Here is a 16,595-nt window from a genome sequence, read left to right on the forward strand (position 1 = left end):
TTAACAACAACAACAACAACTGAGTCAGTTCCAACCACTGACCTTGTGGTTCAAACTGACCTTGTCATCCAGTGCTTATCCTACAGCCACACCAAGACTGCCATGTAAAAGAAAAGAAAGCTGAAGCTCAAAGTGATGGATGACTTGCTCAAAGTAGAATAGTTCACTAACTACTGACAGAAATGGTACTCAAATCCAAATAGTTGTATTTCAAATTAAGTGCATTTTTCTGATGTGGCATATTGACTTGTAAAATCATGTGTGCAATCAAGATAAATAGATTTAGGCAGAAATACCTTGGGGATAATAGAGATCAAAGAAAATATACGCTAACTCCCAAGCAAATCACCTCCTCTGCCAAGCTTACACCAGCAGTCTCCGTGTCAAATCCTCTCCCACCCTGTTTGCTTCTCCCACCTTCTTCTCCAACTCTGCTGGGATGGCTTGCTAAGCTGGAAGCTACAGTGAGCATCCCCAGTAGGCCCTCTCCACACGAGTGGTTAATGATCTGGAAAAGCTCCTAAGCCCAGAAAACCCAAAGAGGCCTTTCCCACTAAGAACAAATAGCAATGAAAGGAATTACAGAGCCAACCTGCAGTGCACAGCACTCTGTGGGAGGCGAAATTGCATTTGCTGGACACCATTGCTGTTTTCTTGTTCTTTCCCACTTTACTTCCGTCACCAGACTCTGAAACACTCACATTCCTTTGGACTCCTCTGGAGAATCCCTCAAATAGAGTTCCTGAATCAAAGCCAGTTCTGCCACTGGTCAAAATCAGAAGAGAATCTAATCTAATAGCCACCTACCCCCACTGAGGACTAACCCAGCAGATGTGATGGTTTACTGTAAATATCTCATGCAGTGGCAGCCAAAATGAAGCGTCCGGGCTGGCAATTTATAGATGCAATAGACGCGAGGAACGGACCATTTATCATAATTCAGTCCTGTTTCCATTTATTCTCCACGAGTCTCTTTGAATGCTATAAATTATGCAAAAACAATACTATATAAACCAAACTTGTTAAATAACCGATTTCTCCAAATATGGCACTGAGAGAGTTTTACCAATCTTTTTGGGGGGCCCAGTTTTTTGAAGGAGAACACAATGCCATTTAGATAAAGGGGTCAGATGGAACAGCAGCCCTTTGTCCTCATCTACCTTGTTTTACATAAGTACCTACATTATAAGTCAGGAAGGAAACAGCTGGGGAAGGTTATAGATTTTTGTCAAACAAACCAGATGCCTTAACACATAAAATGCCCTAACACATAAAATGCCAGGGCTCCTGAAAGGCTCATAATTTTAAAAATGAATCCAAGAGGATTTGCCGTAAATTACCCACTGGGAGAAAGAAATGAATACAATGACTTTTTTACACCAAGTAGCTAAATGCTGTCCAGTTTCCCCTGACCTATTTAGTAGGTGGTACAAGTGGATTGTGAAAAGTTTCATGAGAGCAGTAGCAAGCACTCATTGTTAAATGTTCTCTAGTCCTCGCCAACCTTGTCCCTATGGTGTAAATGAAGGTAACTCGTACACCACGCAGCTCCGTAGAGCCTGGATGCAAGGTCAATAGGCAGAAGCCATTCACAAGCAATAGCAGCTACTCTCCAAATATTGAGCAGATTAACTTCTCAACAGTAGATTTCAATGGAGGGAAGCCTGTATTTAAAATAATCATAATTGAAAAGCTCCCTCGGCTCTAAGACACCCTCTCTTCACAGAAATCTCATTTCATGCACGCATACTTCAACAAAGATCTTTTTGCCTTTATCCACCACATTTCACCCACGATTTCATTAATATGATGATAAATAATTACACAGAAAGCACTGTATCATGGAAATGTGAAGCAAAGAGAAAAAGAGAGAGAGGGAGGGAGGCTAGAAAGAAGGGTGGAAAAGAAAAAGAAATCTTGGCTAATTTTAAGCAAGCAATTCCTAAATTATTTTGAGCTCTTTGCCTTTTGTGATTCATTTTAAAAGACTTAATTTTTGTCTGGCTCATTGTACTGTCGTTGATAAGTTCCATCAATTTGGTTCTGATTCATAGTAACCTTGCCAGGTCCTGTGAAATTCTCACTATTGTGCCCATAGTTTCAGCTCACTGTTACAGCCACTGTGTAGACCCATCTCATTGAAGAGGTCCAAGATGGGTGTTTGTTGTTGTTAAGGGCCGTCAAGTCGATTCCAGCCCATAGTTTGTGTAAAAGCTATAAATTTAGAAGTTGGCAGCCATGGAAAGAAGAGCTTCCACTCTCTAGGTCAGAAGAAGGACTAATGTGAGTCAACTATAGAATAGGAAAAGCCAGGCCTATGGTATGTACACAGCTCTTTGGGTACCTCTTTCTGTGTGCTAATTTTTCACCCTAGGCCACAATGCCTTCATCCTAGGCCACAAAGCCTATTCCACCCACACCTGCCAGCTTCCAAATTAGTCTTGCCCATTTCTTCGCCATTCTCCCCAAACCTCCAAACAAGAGTCAAATTCTATCAGAGCAACCTGATGTGGGAAGAAACACAAAGTGACTAACTCTTTAAAAAAAACTTGTACATGATCTCAAGGCCTCAAAGTAGAACACAAATTTCAAAAGCTAGCTATTTTCCTAAAGAGTATTTATTTATTTATTTATTTTTGGTGTAGCCATTTACAGGTGACAGACACAGAGAGATAGGAAAGCTGAGTCACCTAACGGAGGACAGAGTATATATAGGCTAGAGAAGAAGTGGCATGTACCCACTAAGTCCACTTCTGCACAGACTAGTGGAATGTTCCTCATGCAACATTCCCAATGAAAACGGAAGCAGATACTACCAGGCAGTGAGAACAGGCCTGCCTGCTCAGCTACTCCTGCTCCGGGAGCTCTGAGACAGCAAGTCTCTTCTAGAGGTCCCACGTTCTCACCTTGATTTCAGGCTTCCATTGTTCTCAAAAGAGCACCTTCGCTTCTTTTAGACGCCTAGTCTTGGAGGCAAACAAAGCAGCCCTAAACACTTCAGGAATTTCTAAAAATTGCTTTCAGCACCAGTTTATAAAAAAACAAAACAAAACAAAAACAAAACTTTGTATTCCTTCTCTCCCCCTCTCACATATACAGCACAGAGACTAATTTTAGAGATCTGATTTTGTTTCTGACCAACTTCACTTGTTTGACCACGAATCAGAATGAATACCAATGTATTTTTTGTTGTGTCCAAAAGAATAAAGCTTTGAAGACATGCGACCTGTGGATAAAGCACCCTCCTCCAGTCTTCCCTGGTCCCTGGGATTGAGGCTGTTTTCATGGCCTCTTTGTGTCTGCCACTACTTTTTAACTTTTTTCCCCAGTGGATTGCTCTTTTCAGTGAACTTCCGAGTGTAATGAAATACTTTGCCTCTCCCTCATGGTTTTCCACTTCATCATTGTTGTTGGTGTTGTTAACTGTCATTGAGTTGGTTCCAATTCATAGTGACCCTTTGTAGGGTTTCTGAGGAGCAACTGATGGGTTTGAACCTCCAACCTTGAGGTTTGCATTTCAGTGCTTATGCTATAGTGCCACACCAAGACTCCACTTTTATTGTTGTTGCTGTTTTTAAGTGCCGTCAAGTTGGTTCCAACTCATAGAGACCTTGTATAGGGTTTCCAAGGGTGAGCTTGAACCACCCACCTGGTGGTTAAAACTGACCTAGTGGTCTAGTGCTTTATTCCATAGCGCCACACCAGGACTCCTTTCATTAATGACATTATCCCACTTTCACTAATGAGCCCTAAACTCTGTTCTTTTTGAGTAATTTTCTTTATCACAAGGAAGCAAACTTCATTCCTGAAAGAAAACACCGTATCTACAACATATAGTCATGGCTTTGGCTTCCTGATGTATCTACTTAAGTATGTTTTGTTAAGTGCCACCATGCTGATGCCACCATGTTGATTCCAACTCTACACAGGGTTTTCAAGGAGATTGGTTTTGTAGCCAAGTCTATCGGCCTTCTTAGGTATTGTTGTTGCTGTTGTTAAATGCCATCGAGTCGGTTCTGACTCATAGTGACCCGGTATAGGATTTCCGAGGAGTGGCTGGTGAACTTGAACTGCTGACCTTGTGGTTCAAACCAGCCATGCATTCCAGTGCATTAACCACAAGTGCCACATGCACTAAGAAATGACTTAGCAGCTGCTCAAAGCTATTCTGTGTAGGGCTTCTGAGGATGTGAATCTTTATGGGAGCATACATCTCCATTCTACCACAGAGCCACTGGTGGGTTTGAACCACTCATGTTGTGATTAGCAGTCCAGTGCTTATCCTACAGTGCCACTGAGATTCCTTGATGATTCATTAGGAAGGGGAAAAAATGGTTTCAAATTTCTAAGATAATGAAGTGTTCTCACGATCACAGTCATGGGCATGACAGGATCATGCCACAACGGCACGTTTCTTTCTCTTTCCCCTAGAAGGATCAGACAGCATTCTTACCTAACTCAAAGTATGTAGGACACTCAGTTAGATGTTCTGGAATATTTAAGCAATGAAACCCTGTACAGGGTCGCTATGGGTCGGAACCGACTCGACGGCACTTAACAACAACAACAATAACAACAACCATCACTAGAATAAGTACCTAGAACTCCTGGTATGGCACTGCATGACAATGCATTGGACTACAAGGTCAGTGTGAGTCACAAGGTAAGCAGTTCAAATCCACCAGTAACTCCTCAGAAACCCTATATGGGGTTACTATAAATCAGAACCAACTTGATGGCACTTAACAACAACTCCAAGGGGACTCGGCACATTTTGATGTAAAATGTTTGGTATTTCACTTTTAGAAAACAACATTACACTATGTTCAATCTCAATATGTGTGTTTATCTACAGCATACACTCTAAGGAATTAATCAAATGTATATGTTTTTGTTGTTGTTAAGTGTCATCAAGTTGGATCCGACCTATGTACTGGGTTTCCAAGGAGCGACTGGTGAGCTTGAACTGCCGGCCTTGCTGTTCAAACTGCTTTGCAGTCTGGTGCATTAACCCACAGTGCCACACCAGAAATGTATATGAGGAGGCTAAAAATAAAAATAGTAGAAAACATCTATTTATCCACAAACTTTTTGAAGTCTCCTCATATTGTTTGAACTTAAAGCATATGTTGTGGTTCAATAACTTTTCAAACACAGCAAAACCTGGCAGAACTTTATAATGGTATAATATACTAGAATGTACTGGTTTCCACTGGCGTTGTCTCATATTTTCATATCAATTTGGCAAAAAGACTGTCACTTTCAGTAACCTGTCAGAAAATAAAGTAACTTTGCTCTTAAAAGTGGAGATGTTCTATAATCACCAGTAAGAACAAACTGGAGAAACTGGAGTACATTATCTTACTCAACAGGATACTCTGGGTTGCCTCAAATCATATTTTTCTTAGTAAGTCACACTGAACAAAAAAGAAGATAAATCACCATGCAAATGCAGGTGAGCTGATCATGAAATAGCCATTAAGTCTGATCCAGTGTAAGTCTCAGAGAGTTTTGTAATTCATGGGGTTCCTATAGGCCAAATATGGAGTCCTGATGTGGCACTGTAGGGTACATACTGGATCATAAGGTCAGTTTGCACCACAAGATCAGCAGTTCAAACCCACCAGCTGCTCCTTGGAAATCCTCTATTGGGTCACTGTGAGTCGGAATCGACTCAACAGCACTTAAAAACAACAACCACAGAAGCCACATACAAATAAACTATACAAAATATGGCTGCCTTTCTTTTTACTCCTTAGCATGGATTTAACAATGCTGAAGTTAAGGTGCATAGTACGATATGGTTCCCTGAAGCATCTGGGAAGACTTAAAGGTTCATAATTCGATTCAGGACCACACTTCCACATTACGAAGCACCTTTCCCTAGCCTTCCAAGCAGAGTCTTACCCTACTCTGGCTTACACTGAAGTCAGACAGGCTTCCAAGTCAAGCCTCATGCTTCAAGCTGCTCCAGTTTCCAAAGCATGCTGGAAGAGCAGGTGCTGGAGATGGGAACTGCTGGGGAGAGGGAGTGAAGGCTTCTTAATTTGGGGCTTGTGGTTCCAGCCAGCCTCCGCCAACTCTGGAGGCCAGAAATGCAATCTTATCCTCCACTTCCTTTGGTAAACCTGCATGTACATTAGCACAGTCTGATTCAAAGATTCCCTCTAAATGTTCTTTTTTTTTTTTTCTTTTTGGAGGTTGGTGGTAATCCCCAGTTGATCTTTTTCCTTAACTGCTTTTATTTCCCCCCTCCCCCCTGCTATTTAAACTGAATTCTTATTGCTTCAAATTAAATCCATTCTTTCTAGCCTTGTCATTGCTAACTAATGAGAATCATTTCTCTCTGTGCTCTTGGTGGCCGCACTTTGGGTACTTATGGATGAGAATCATTCCCTTCTTTAGCCGACTTTCTTTCCTGCAGACTGCACAGGTGATAAAATGGGTTAATTGTTGCTATAAAAATATTTTCTATCCTCATAACGAAGTAATTTCTTCCTCCAAATCATTTTAATTTCCTAGAACTGCACTGTATTCCTATGATCTATAGTGAATGAGGGTAAAGTCCTATTGGGCTTCTATGTACAATACCTAACGCAAAATATTAGAGACACGATACACAAGATTACAACAATTCTTGGTCATTGTGCTACTTCTGAATTTCTCACCTTGCCGTTCTGATCCCAATTTTCATCGAATGATCTTTACATCTCTACAATCAAGTTTTAACATTTGACAAGGATTGGCAAATCACAGTCTAGATAGCCTGTTTTCATAAATAAAATTGTATTCACCTACAATCACACCTTCTTAAAAAACGTGTTTTTTATAACAGATTTCATAGTACCAGGGCAGACTTGAATAGTTGCAACAAAGACCCTAAGGCCCACAAAGTCAGAAATAGTTGCTATCTGACCCTTTTGAAAAAATGTTTGCAGAACCCCAGCCTAGGAATTCATTAACTTTCAAGTTGGTTTTGCTGCCTGAGCAGGTAAATCTCTTATTTACCACTAAACCATCAGTTAAATGTTTTGCCAGAAGCCAAATTACACAGGTAGAAGGGAGTATAGAAAGAAAGCATTCCTGTTTCTTTATATACAAGGGACAAAAATAATTTTTATTTTTTCTTCATGAGACATTCTTTGGGCTGTGGGGTTTGCATCTGAAGGGGAGAGTCAGAATTAACACACAGACAACCTTTACAGAAGGCTCCAGCCCACTTAGATGGTATTTATTAGCAGGCCCCTTTGTTGTGTCTATCTAGAATGTTCTGGCTCACCAATTCAGGCCACCAAGAAGAAAAGAGAACACAGGCCCAGGCCTGGTACTCACTATGTGAAGCTGGAGAAAATCACCGAGGCCTGGGGCACTGTCGATGCGCACCAAGATGCCATCCTTCACGGTTGTGCTGAAGCCCACGGCGAGACGATCTGAACGTGTGCTGGGCCGGTCATTGGCTGGCCAGGTGTAGAGGATGAGGCCTCCGCTTTTCCCAAAGATGTACGTAGCGCCAGCTGCAAAAAAAAAACAAAGGGAAGAGAGAGGAGCATCAGGGCCCTGTTTTGAGGAATGTCAGCTATATAGGCACAAAACAGAACTGCTGAACAGAAAAAATGTCCCCCAAGTGACAAAGATGAGTTACTGAGAGCAATGGCATCCAAAGTCTGGGAAGGTGTCTGTCTCCCTAAACTAAAGATGCAAGCAAAATGCATCAGTGACACAGAATGACTTTCTTAACATCTTCAGTTCCTGCTGCATAAAGGTAAGGGCAAAGAACATTGCTGTATCTGTGAGCCTTTATACACTGTGACAGACGACTTTTCAGAATTCCTCAAAAGTAGGTTCATTTTTCTATCTCCCCTAGAACAAGCACAAGATTAAAAACAATATTCTGCTCAGTAGAATGGGAAGCTCTTCCAGGGATGTTCCCATAACTGTGAAAATGCACAGACATCACACATTTTCTGCCATGCTGTCTGCCAACCCCTACAGAGGAAAATTAAGTTGTCATTGTTGTTGTTCTTTAGTGGCATCAAGTAGGTTGGACTCCTAGCGACCCTACATGGGGTTTCTGCAGAGCAGCTGGTGGGTTTGAACTACTGACCTTGAGGTCAGTATGCTTGTATTACAGCACCAATCAAGTTACATGTTTTAAAATCAAGTTATATGTCCACTTTTACAGTCCTAACAAATGCACAAAAATGAACGTCCCCTCTCCAAAAAAAAAAAAAAAAGTTGAGACAGAGATATTTTGACTTATGAGGATACCAGGAGTCAGAGTAGAATGTACTCCACAGAATTTGTAATGGTTTATTTTCTTCAGCAGATCCCCAGGCCTTTCTTCTGAGGTATTTCTGGGTGGACTTCAACCTCCAATGTATGGTTTAACAGGCTAGTATACTGATCACTTTTAACAGTGAGTCTTTTGAAAACAAAGTTGATTTTTTTTTTTTCCCCCACTAGTGGTAGTGTTTATACAGCGGTAAATAACAATTTCCATCTGCTTTTCCAAACAAAATTAAAATAAAGAAAGGTAAATATGAAGAATAGAACAACAGTGCTACTATAATCAATGTTGAATATGAAAGGCTATTTTCAATTATGACTAGTGAGTTTGTCACTTGTGTTTTTCAAATTATGAGTACAAACCCAGGGGTTAAGAATGAATGTATTAATTTAAAAATACAAAACATGTGGAATGAGAATTAAAGACAATATTTGCATATCCTAAATTTAAAAAGTGTATTTTAAGGAAGCTCTTTTTCTAAAGTCAGAATTTCGGTTTGTGAAGCACAGTTGCCTCTATAGTTTGGAGAATGTTATCTATGGTGAGGGCTTCCACAGGTTGTTTATTTCAAAGTTCAAAAATCATTTGGGACCAGCTTTGCTTCTCTGTTTTCCATTGGATATGTTCTAATTCTTGGAATTATTTTAAAGCAATATTTGAAAATGATTGTAGCAAGCATTCACATATCGTTAGCATCTACCAAAAATCTCAGACGTTGGTCCTCATTTATTCTCAGAACTAGTTTACAGAGAATTTATTGTACAGAATTATGTTGACTGAAGAAGTGATTTATGCAACATATTTAGAAATAATAGACTTCAGTGAAGCTAGAACTAGTTATATATGTCATATGTCATCTCTTTTAAAGCACTAAGCCACATTAAATTCTGAGACATATAGAATCTAGTATGTCCTCTTTGAAAGGTCACTATCCTACTTACTCCAGTATATGCGGTTTGTGTATTGCATGCATCCTAACATCATTTTCTCTTTATGAATGTCTTAATCTTAGGGATGGTTCCTGGAACGCCAATGTCCTCATGCACACTCATCTGTAGAAGCTAAGATGAGGCTATGGGAAGTTTATGATTAATTCTGTCACAAAGCAATGCTTGTTTCTTACCATACAACAAACACCCTCAGAGCTTTCTACAATGAGAAATGTAGATATAATGATTTATCTTTGACATCTCTCCATCTGTGATGAATTTAAATAATCCATTTTCTTTGGGATTACAAAAGTTATCACTACTCCTTTATTCTTTATTTGGAATACTGAAGGCTATCCGGCCATTAATACATGGTGGCGGTGGTGGTGGTCGTGTGCCATGGAGTTGGTTCCAACTCATAGCGGCTCTGCAGAGGGTTTCCGAGGCTGTGAATCTTCATGGGAGCAGACAAGTCTTATATCTCTCCCTTGCAGTGACTGGTAGATTTGAACTATTGACCTTGCAGTTAGGAATGTAGCTCATAATCCGCTACACTACCAGGGTTCCATAGGATTGTGAAAACTGAAAATCATTCTGTAACATTTTGTGGTAATTTATAAAATATTATCTTATTCTATCCTAAATAAATAGTCCATTCTTCTACAAAGATCAATTCAGACTGTATCAGAAAATAATTTTGTCAGTGCAAAAAGAACGAATGAAGAATTGTTAAGACCAGAAACTTCTAGATCGAATTTTACATCTAGCAAAGCTTTTTCAAACTCATTAGCTCAGCTCCACAGCACTTCTAATAGATATTTTATTTGTTGACACCACTTTATATATTGGTCGACAGATTCAAATAGCTGACTGAAGTAAGAGTTTCAGCCTGACTCTCAAGTCTATAAAAGCCTATTTCATTATATAAAATTTAAAAAAATTACAACTACTCAATAAATTACATCAACAATACTGAATCATACAATGACAACGATACTTAAATCTTTTAGAATTTTCTTAGAAGACCAATTCATAGCCTGAAAATCTGGCTATGGTTTTCAAAAGCTAGTCTGGCCTTCTTACCATAGAAATTACTTCACATACCTGCTCTGCCAGCATTTCTCAGTGTTTACTGATTCTCAGAACTCCAATATTAAAGTGAGGAAAATGTAAAATATAGAGATAACAAGTACTAATAAGGAAGTCATTGTGACTTCCCTTTTCTAAATAAAAAACCCCCAAACAACTCACTGTGACAAAGTTGGTAAGCTAAAAAGGATGTAAATCTGATTTAAATTTACGTTTATTGCTTTAGTTGTTCTGAATTCAACATGCCACTATATTACTTGATTGTAAATTTGTAAGTGATCAAAGCATTTAAGATATAAAATACTTAGCATGTGGCTTATTCTGCTATGTAAAAATAAACATTAACATACCTGTTCTAGTAATGATAAATAAAGATACTCCAAATATCCAATATGTCTATAATGCAATGCTGGCTTTAGAACAGGGGTGGGGAAGGTCTGGCTGAGGGCCGTATCAGACCCACAGAATCATTTGTTCTGGCCTTGCCAAGGCAACCACAGGTCCAGTCATCACATTGTTGTTGTAGGTAAGTGCCTTCAAGTTGATTCTGTCTCATAGAGACCCTGCATAGGGTTTCTGAGGAGCGGCTGGTGAGTTTGAACTGCCGACCTTGTGGTTCAAACTGAGCTTGCGGCCTAGTACATTATCCTGCATAGCCACACCAGGACTCCAGCCATCACATCAGGAGTGAGTTATTTAAATGTTTGACCAAGTATAACAGGCTAAGTTTTAATTTGATAATTTCATATGGCCTGAAAACGATGCTATAAATTTTGGCATAAAAAAGGTTCCCCATCCCTGCTGAAGTGTACACACATAACTTTCTTTGGCAATAACCTGGTCTTTGGTTGTTGTTTTTTTTCTCTTTGGTGTTTATTTTGCTATCTTCCTTGGTTTTTAAAGGTAATGACATACTTGTTCTTTTTTTTTTTTTTTTTTTTTTGTAAATTATGTGATAGTTTACATGGGAGAACATTAGTTTTACATTCATCCTATCGTATATCGTTTTATTGCCATGGTTACAATCCCCTCCATGCATCATCAACCAACCAAAGGGTATACACTACAATCCTGCCCCCCGGTCATCAGCACACAGCCCCTCTTCCTCTCTGGGTCTAAAGTCCCCAACTACTCCATATCTCCACATCATCATCTCTGCCTCCATCTCAGGCATCACTGCTTCTCTGGGTAGGGTCCTGCTTTCTGCTTTTCTCCCTTGATGGTCCCAGGGACCTCCACTCCTAGGCTGAGAAGTTAATCACTCCCCTCCTTGCTACAAAATGTCTACCTTTACATTTCCAACCCTCACAAACAGTCCTGATAACAATTATTCACTGTTGTATCACGAGAGACCCATCCACATTTCATTTCATCAGGCCAACATAGACAGATTGTATATTACTCAGTGGAGATTCTATCTTTCTTCACGCCCTCTGAATCTAGGTTCCCTCTTGAAAGCTTGTAAGCCAGTTACTTCTTGCCTTTGTAGCACCCTGACTTTGGGTAGCCAATATCCAAGTTGCCCATCCCTGTCTACTCTGTGGACATACTTGTTCTTGACTTTAATGTAAAAATTATTAAACTCACAGGGAGCTATGAAGTTATTTTGCTGTATAATTTTTTTAAAGATTAATAGTGTTATTTCAAAATGTGAACTGTAAATTAACCTTTTGGGAATAGCCCTAAAATGATTAGAACTAATCCATTAAGGATTTTCATTTTAGAACCATGCAATATCACATCACATGCCTCTATGCTGAGTTTGGTATCTGTGACTGCCGGTTCCCACTGCTCTCACTATGCTGTTACTGCAATTATACGACATTTATTAATAACTGGAACCATGTAAATTTTTGGGTTACTAACCAAAAGCTATCCCTTCAACTTGAATGAAATTGCGATGGTGGCATTTTGGCCATTTAACACAACAGGATTTGAAAGCATGCAACAAGCTAAGGCTGATTTGCTAACTTCCAACTAACACTGTATTTCAGGAATACAATCTCTACACTGTCATCATTAATTACATAAAGTGGATCCATACCATCTTCAAATAGTCAGCAAGAGAGGCTATTTAAGCCAAAACTTCTTTGGTCTCAAAAACACCAAATGGCAGTTTGGCTTGTTTTAATGACTGTCTATTTACTGTAAGGAATCCTGGTGTGGAGCCATGGGTTAATGCACTGGACTGCAAGGTAGGTGGTTCAAACCCACTAGCCACTCCTCGGAAACCCTACACAGGGTCACTGTGAGTTGAAACCGACTCAGCAGCACTTAATGACAACAACATTTATTGTAAAGGAGACCTGGTGTGGCTCTATGGGTTAATGCACAGGACTGCAAGGTCAGTTTCAACTCCAAGGTTGGTGGTTCAAGCTCACCAGCTACTCCTCAGAAACCCTATACAAGGTCGTTATGGGTTGGAACCAACTCAACAGCATTTAACAACAAACAGAAGCTGTAAAGGTGCTGATGACGTTACTGACAGGGATGGCCATGTGTCCAAGTATGATTTGGCATGTGTTCACTGCTTGTGTATGGAGGTAATTTGGCACGAGAAAGGGGCAGAACAAGCTCCAATGTGGCACAGTTTAATGTAATTGCACAATAAACTGATTGAGTGAACGATGTACAAATTCTCAAAGAGAATAAAGAACAAAAACGCAAAATAAAACTCTATCTATTAATTCATTTTTTCCCCATGAATAAAAACTGTGTTTGTCATTCATTTAATGATGACAATAAATATCTTTGAAGAAAAGTTTGGTAACTATTCGTCAAAGATATAGCAAGTTATGTACAAATTCAGTTCTTAAAAATATAGTTGGTTGGATTTTGGAGAGAAAAATAATATGATCTTGGATTTTCCAAGGAGTCTGAATAGAAACCAAATAATTGTGCTGTTTTCAAATCTAATACCAACTATCAAAATGCCTTACTGTTGTGATAACTTACATCACACATACATCTTTCATTCCCCCCACCTCAAAATAAAGATTAGTAGTGTATACAAGTTTGTCAGGAAGGACCAGCTCCTAAAAAGGGTATCATGTTTGGCAAAGTGGAGGGTAAGGGGGAGAAAAGGAAGACCACCAATGAGATGAATTGACATAGAGGCAACAATAACGGGATAAAAAAAACTGTGAGGATGCCGTAGAACCAGGCAGTATTTCGTTCTGTTGTGCACAGAGTGACTGAGTTGGAATGAACTCACTGCACCTAACAACAATTAATAAGGCCTGACATATTGAAATGTATCTAAAAACAAAGCTTTCAAGCCCACACTCAAACTCCTTCGTGCTTAAAAGAATTTATAATAAGCTTGGTTATCCTTTGGGACACTTCTCTTTTACATTATAAGTTCTTTGACATTGAGTAGCAATGCAAATTCTAATATGAATATTAATACTTAATCTAGCTTTTATGTAAGAATCATTCAACATATAGTATGCAGTAGAGTGTTTCAAATTTTTGTAAATATGTTTTATGTCAAAGAGTATTTTATCTCAGTTTTAAAAATGATAAGACCTATAAAATGAAGTGCACAACATGTCCAAGATCCTGTACCTAATAGTTGGTTTGTTGTTGTTGTCAGGTGCCATCGAGTCGGAACCTACTCATAGCGACCCCATGCACAGCAGAACGAAATCGTGTCTGATCCTGGGCCAACCTCACTATCGCTACCACACTTGAGTCCATCAATGCTGCCAACTGGCCAATCCATCTCGTTAGGGATCTTCCTCTTTTTCTCTGACCCTCTATCTTATCAAGCATGATATCCTTCTCCAGAGACTGGTCCCTCTAACAATATGTCCAAAGTATGAGAGACAAAGTTTAGCCATCTTGGCCTCAAAGGAGCACTCTGGCTGCACTGCTTCCAAAACAGATCTATATTAAGTTTTAATAGTTGGTGGAACCAGGAATTTAATTCAAATTTGCCTTCACAATCCACATTCTTCTCATGACACCAAATTGCACTCCTGAGGCTTTTACCTTCACTTGTGATGGATTTGATCTGTGTATCTGGGGTGTGGGGATAAGGAATGATGATGGAAAGAAGAGAAAAATAGCTTTCTGGCAGAGCCCATATTTAAAGCAGCAGACCAGATGAAAACCCAATTCTCTCACAATAGAAAAAACAATAATAAGAGGTGTCCACATTACCTTATTTAAATAACAGTGGTTAAATACAAGGTTTGCCCTTGGAAGGCATATAAAGCAAGGTCAGACAGAAGGAAATTCTGAAGGGTGGGCTCTAAAATGAAGTTTATTTTGAAGATTACCCCACAGTCTACTTAGTTTAACTTTATTACAGAAACCAGTTTCTTATATAGCAAAATACAATGAGTCCTAGGAAATTGCACAGTATGCAGGCTTAAACAAATAATAGATATTAAGTTTTAATATCAAACAAATTTGAAAATCCAGAAGCCAGTGTCCTGTTGAGCTCCTGGAGCGCAGGGATGGTTTCCTTTATCTCACTTGTCAACACCAGAAAGGCTCAGGAGACAAACGCTGTTGAATTTATCAATGAAACTTGGTTTACCGAGACTTCCATCCCCACTGTCATTCAGACAGTGAATGAAACGGGAAAAAGGAATGAGAAGCCACAACGTTGTCCTTTAATCCACTCAGCCTTTGATATTTCATCTCAGTGTGACAATTTTTTTTTATTTATAACTACTTTTGTCAATTAGGAGTCACAACATCTGTAATAGGAAAACACAACTTCCAATCTATAAAAGAAACCCAACCACCATGACATCTGAATGATTTCCTGGCAAACTGGTGGCATGTTTAGATTAGAACATCAAGTCCAATGTTTGTCTTAATTGTTCTGTTTCCCCTTAGTGCCTAAATCATGATGAGAAGCGTCTTTTAGTAAAAGAAGTACATGGGAAAATTCCATTTTTCCATGGACTATTTAAAGCCACTAAGTATAAATTAATATCTCACATTGAACCTAAGAGGAAACGTGATTATTACAGACCATCAACTGAGTGTAAAGATCATACACATATTTGTCTATAGGCAAAAGAAAAAATAAACAGCAGGAAAGTAAGAAAGATAATTTTACAACTGCTCAGCAGTGTTTTTCCCCCTTAAATACATTCTTTTTCTGAAGGCATCTCATGAGACACAGTTAGAAGAAAAGGCAAATTCAAATCTCATTCATCTGACTCTATTTTCCCCTATTATTCCAGAGCTCTGAAATACCTTCTCTAGTAAGAGCAATCAAGGATTTTCTAAGTACTGACTCTTCTCTGGAAAAGCAATGCAAAGGAAGTGTAGTTGCTTATTCCTAGTGGTTTGATTTAAACACCTGATTTATATGGACTTCACACTGTCAAAGAATCAGGGGCTATAAACAGATGACACCAGAGTACTTGTGACTCTAATAGAATAAGATTTTCCTGGAAAGTTCAGCTAATATTTTTAAAGAGCAGTTACTCTTGATTCTATGAGACATGTATCTATTAATCATAGAATTCATGACAGAGTTAGGCAAGAAAAAGAAACTTATGCTATTACAGTCCATTCTCTTCACCGGTCCTCTGTGTTCCCATGATTGTATTTACTGTGTGTCATCTAGTTGATTCTGACTGATAGCAAGCCTCTATGACACTAGGACAGCTAAGATAGCCTAGCCTGTCATCTTTAGGGCAGTCGGTTGCTAGCTCTTTACTTCTATAGACTTGCTGGTGGGTTAGAACCACTAACCTTTTGGTTAACCATCAAATACTTAAATGTTCTGTCACCAGGATTCCTTTCCCCATGATTTACTTATTCTTAGAGGTATACTAAAGATCAAAATAGATATACATTATGGAGACCTCGGAAATAGTTTAGAGTTCTGGTGTGGCACTGTAGGATATGCACTGGACTGCTAAGCACAAAGGCAGTGGTTCAACCCTACCAGCCACTCCTCGGAAACTCTATACAGGTTCATTATGAGTCAGAACCGTACCTGATGACGCTTAACAACAATAGCATCATAGGAGTCCAAGTATGGTGCTGAAAGATAAGTGCTGGAATGCTAACCACAAGGTCGATAGTTCAAACCCACCAGTTGCATCTCAGAAACCCTATACATGGTTGCTTTTAAATCAGAATGGACTCAGTTGCACTTAACAACAACAGAAATAGGTTGGAATTGCTATTTTGTGATGACACCTCACACAGAAGGGAGTTTCCAGTTTTATACCTGTATGAGTCATTCATTATTCTATCTTCCCAGCACATCTTCCATTTCTACCTTAAAGCAACATGCCCCTTCTCATTATTATTTT

General features: G+C 39.2%; 1 protein-coding gene across 4 annotated transcripts in view; it reads right to left on the reverse strand.

The window, feature by feature from the left end:
- The window catches only part of NRXN3 (neurexin 3), a 1,807,186-nt gene that overhangs the window by 583,045 nt on the left and 1,207,546 nt on the right, over nucleotides 1-16,595 (reverse strand). For all 4 annotated transcript variants that reach the window (XM_006864755.1, XM_006864756.1, XM_006864758.1 and 1 more), the window contains one exon: nucleotides 7,333-7,514. In XM_006864755.1, coding sequence (XP_006864817.1) covers nucleotides 7,333-7,514 — 182 coding nt within the window. The remainder of the gene's footprint in view (nucleotides 1-7,332; nucleotides 7,515-16,595) is intronic.

Source organism: Chrysochloris asiatica, unplaced genomic scaffold, assembly GCF_000296735.1.
Source record: "Chrysochloris asiatica unplaced genomic scaffold, ChrAsi1.0 scaffold00070, whole genome shotgun sequence".
Lineage (NCBI taxonomy): Eukaryota > Metazoa > Chordata > Mammalia > Afrosoricida > Chrysochloridae > Chrysochloris > Chrysochloris asiatica.